This window comes from Anarhichas minor, unplaced genomic scaffold, assembly GCF_050575085.1.
Source record: "Anarhichas minor isolate MPS153535 unplaced genomic scaffold, ASM5057508v1 ptg000004l, whole genome shotgun sequence".
NCBI lineage: Eukaryota > Metazoa > Chordata > Actinopteri > Perciformes > Anarhichadidae > Anarhichas > Anarhichas minor.
The window spans coordinates 5,791,140-5,795,518 of NW_027466450.1; the positions used below are offsets into that span (position 1 = coordinate 5,791,140).

At 45.3% G+C, this 4,379-nt stretch overlaps 1 protein-coding gene across 1 annotated transcript; it reads right to left on the minus strand.

Annotated features, from left to right (window-relative positions):
- Positions 1-550: 550 nt before the first annotated feature.
- On the minus strand, positions 551-4,163 carry fastkd5 (FAST kinase domains 5). The gene is made up of 2 exons (XM_076107135.1): positions 4,049-4,163; positions 551-3,198 (listed from the first exon to the last, which is right to left on the minus strand). The coding sequence occupies exon 2, from the start codon at positions 3,184-3,186 to the stop codon at positions 748-750; it is 2,439 nt and encodes an 812-aa protein (XP_075963250.1). The 5' UTR covers positions 3,187-3,198; positions 4,049-4,163; the 3' UTR covers positions 551-747.
- Positions 4,164-4,379: the final 216 nt, after the last annotated feature.

The following is a 4,379-nucleotide window of genomic DNA, read 5'->3' on the forward strand; positions in this document are numbered from 1 at the left end:
AAAGCAGCTGATAGGTTTTTTTTTTTTGGGGGGGGGGTTCAATTCAGCAGTAACCTTGTTTCAGAAACATTGTTGGAAGACAATTAAATTAACACAACAATTGCTTTGTGGAACAAACCTTATTCACCTCAGTGGGAACTTAGCTCCCCATTTCCAACCAGCAGGAGTCTGTCTGATGAACAAGGCATTACGTACAGATCATTCACTCTGCTGGGAAATATTTTGGCTCTCCTTTGGTATTAAATTGCAATGGATTTTAATCCGGTCGATATCAAATTGCATAACAAATTCCATGGTTCATGAGCAGTCACAATACAAAAAAACAACATAGAAGTCTGGTAAGTTCACATCAGTTGAACGTGCAAAGAGGGCAGCAATTTAAAAACACTTTAAAACAGATGCCCTGAGCTCTGAGATTACCGTCATGATGATGGTGAGTTTGATTAAGTATGATGCAAAACATTGTTTTGTCTAAACTCTTCCACAGATCCTGGAAGGCATTAGCAAAATATTGCAGGATTGTATGAAATGATATGAGGACAGAGAGGAGTTGAATACGATTTTTTTTTTTATTTGCATCATTTGTACAAAAATCCTGAAGAAATGTTTCTTAAACTCAACATATACGATGAAAAACGGTGGGATAGACAAGCTGTTCCTCTCCTTAATACAGTTCCCTCTGCTTTGCACTAACAAACTAAAGATAGTCCAGAAAGGGGGGGGGGGGGGGGGGGGGTCAGAGGATCATTACAGACTGTTGTAGAGTTTGCAGTGCAGATGTGCCAGCTTCTCAGCCCTGCTTTTCCTCAGCAAGGGGAACCACTCCTGATGGGTAAGCTCTACAACCCTGTAGCCTGCCAACTTCAACTGCCTCCTCTTCATGGCATGAAGGCCCAACAACTGCTGTGAATGGTAGCAATAGTGGTTCCTGCTGGAAACTTGGATTGCGAGTTTGACTGTGCCTTTGGAGTCCTGAGGGGCTGAGCCTTGGCTCCGGGGTTTGGTAAGAGTTTCTATTAAGTCACTGGTCAGGTCTAGCCCCGTGTCAAACAGTCTCCCACCTTCATCCGGCTCTACTCTGTGGAGAGATGTAGGCTCAACCGTAGGAGAAGGGGTTAAAGGTTCCGTGTCTTTTTTTGTATTGGTTAGCTGTGCTAAAAGATCCTCAGTTATAGTTACTCCTACATTCACTCTTTCCCAACCCTGATGAGAAGGATGTTCGGGTGAACTGTTATCTTGAGATAGTGTAGCTGTGTGGGATGCTGGGTTCACAGGTATTGGCTGTCCAGCGGAGTCAAGGTGTACTTCCAGGTCGATGGAGCGAGTGTGGGGGAGAATCATTCTCTTAGATACAAACTTCTCTCCTCCCAGCAGATCCTGCAGAGCAGACTCTGCCTCCCGAACCTCTGGTTTCTGGCACAAGTCCGATTGAGCAAACTTCCACAGCATGTCTGCCACCTCCTCTCTCAGTTCACAGCTTAGCCGCGGGCCCCTCCACTGAGGCAACTCCAGAGCCACGGCTTCGTCTAAAGTGAACAAGTCTTTTTTCAGCTCCAGCTGTGAGGATTTCAGTGCTAAGTTGACAAAGTCAGGACTCAAAGCTAATGCTATTAGGTCCTCTGGAAACTGCGAGACAAAGGCCAGGCCTAGAAGACCAGTAAGCAGATGCTCTGGGTATCGTTGGAATTCAACTTTCTTCCTTCTCAGGGCCTCTGTAAGGCTCGGATAGAAGCTTGGGCTCTGGGCTGGGAGAAACCCTAATGTGCCAAAGGCCCACAGCAGTTTGCATGAGTCTTTGCTCCTGCAGTGTGGCACCAGCGAGGGAACTCTGTCAGCAATTGCCAATAGGATGTCATCATCACGGTAATGCAGCGCTGAACAGGCCAATGCCACATGCATTAGCCCCTTGACACCCATCCTGTGGGCCCGTCGAGGAACTTCCTGTGCCATGGCCTGCAGCCACGCCCTGTGATACAGGTAGCTGAAACGCAGGAATTTCAGCACATTCACCGTGGCAAAGTCGCTCATCTCCTCCACAAAAGAGTGTGCCTTATCGATAATACGATTCACTGCCCCCTCAGATATGGAAGTCTGGGATTTGAATAGCCCCAAGCATACGGCACCAACTTCCTCAGGGTAAAGTTGCTGTACGTGACGCATGAGAAGCTGCTCCACAGGATGGATCAAGTCTTTTGAGCACTGCCTACTCTCTCCCGTTATATACAACAGCTGCACCAGCTCAGGGACCCCCACCTGTCCCAGATGCAGGCGGACGGAATCATAGAGGTGCCGTAAGAACTGGGGGACCTGCCGCCCGATACAACGCCACAAGTCAGCGGCTAACAGCAACTGGTGTAAACTCATCTGGTCGGCCCGGCGGCTCAGCTCGGCCTCATACAGCCCGAGGACGGTGTGGGCGGAGGGCATGTCCAGCCACACAAAGGACCGCAGCACCTCCAGCAGCTGAAGTTGAGTGAAGAGGCGGAGGTGTTCCACAGAATATCGGAGGAGCATGATAAAGCGCTGGTCACTCCTCACTAACGGCATCTTGTCCGGGTGCAAGCGGCTGAGCTCCGCAAGAAAATGAGACACATCAGATGGTTTCATGCTGCCTTTTAAAACGGCCACTTTTTGGAGCAGTGGCACGGCCTCTTCCCATTCGATCGGGTGAGGCCGCTGCGTGAGGTCAAGGGTCGTGGAGGCATACCCTGGCCGACATTTGAGGAAGGCACGTGGATCTACTTTAACATCTGGCGGTGCGAGTTTTCTGTAGTATGGTGAAAGCGATGGCCTCTCAGGTTCAGGGCCTTTGTTGAAAGCTAAGTCAAGAAGTGTGTTTTTTGAGCTGGAGAGATGGCGCGAACAACTCACACTGTAGTGATTGCTCTGTTGCCAGAAGGAAGGTGCGAGAGTGTAGAGACACTGTTCATCCTCATCATTATCTGTTTGGCTCCGGGAGGTTGCAGAGTTCCACACAGAGGGATGATATGAGGAGGGGTTGTAATACAGCCTGTATCCTCCTTGGGGAGAGGCTCCCTGGTGTTGCAATACTTCTTTCTTCCCCTCATGATCATCCATCTCATCCTCCTGTTTGACAGGCACAAGCTGAGCCTGGGTAAAGTCCTTTCTCCAGCCTGGGAGGTAGCGTAGCCTGGGCACCCGACGACACAGCACACAGGCAGCCATCGATCTGCCAGACTAAAATGACAAAGGCATGATTTCAAAAGAAAGCCAGCAAACGGCAAAACAAAGGTGCCAAGTCGCCCGAACACTATTATTAATATATAATTGAATAATACATTATATTTGTATAGCGCTTTAAAAAAGGTACTCAAAGGGACTTTACATGGCAAAAACAGAAACAATAAAAGCAATTACAATATAAACAAAGATAGCATTATATATGTATCTACTTCATTAGATATTTGGTGTAGGATGTCAAAGGCCAAGAAAAGTGTGCTTTTTCAAGAGGGTGAAAGGTAGATGTGGAAAGAATAAAGTTTTAAGCTACTCAATTTTGATTTAAACAATAAAATAAAATATTTTAAAAAATTAAGTATATAAACCTGTTTTGTACATGTTGCAAACTTAAGGTAAAAACTGTTATATACCTCTAACAAACATGACAACTGTCACAAATATCTTTTAATAATAAAAAGTCCAGTACAGTATAGGTGAGTGAATACTTCTCGATGAGAACCATGATTAAAAGACACTAATGCTACTATACATTTATATGCACAACACTGCTTATAAACAACTGTTAGACACACTCACACAGAAACAAAAGATTTACTCCTAATTACATTTCAAAAGTTTGAATACACACATCCAGGTTAAACAGGTAAGGACATGTGACGCTACAGTCGACATCTTTATAACCAGAAGATACCTTATTTTGTATAACTCAGAGTTGAGCTCTGCATGTTATAGTCAAAGTAGAGCAGCCACATTGTAGAATGGGAATGTGGTGTCAGTAGGCGTAATAAATTATTAAAATCACATCACCCACATGAATGCATATCATATAACAGAACGTTAAACTCACCTTTAACTCTCCAGCATCAAGAGGGAACTGTTATTAACAGTCTGAACGTGAAAAACCTCATGAAGTTAAGAGAGGAAACAAACGTGCTACGATTACGACCGGAAATCATGTACTACAACCTTCAAAACAAAACGAAGCCTACATAATAGCTCAACGATGTAAGCATCGAAGAGCTAAAATCAGATAGGATATCATGCTGCTGTGTACAGATTATAATTTAGTGAGGGACTATTCAGTGTCCCTATTAGATTCCATAACAAATGACTGGAAAGAATCGTGTCAGACTTGTGGTGTTACATTATTGTGGCAGGTTGATGTGGCTTCCGTGAAG

What these genes read in the sequence shown, in the direction of transcription:
- fastkd5 (XM_076107135.1), bottom strand. Translation starts at nt 3,186, where the DNA reads ATGGCTGCCTGTGTGCTGTGTCGTCGGGTGCCCAGGCTACGCTACCTC.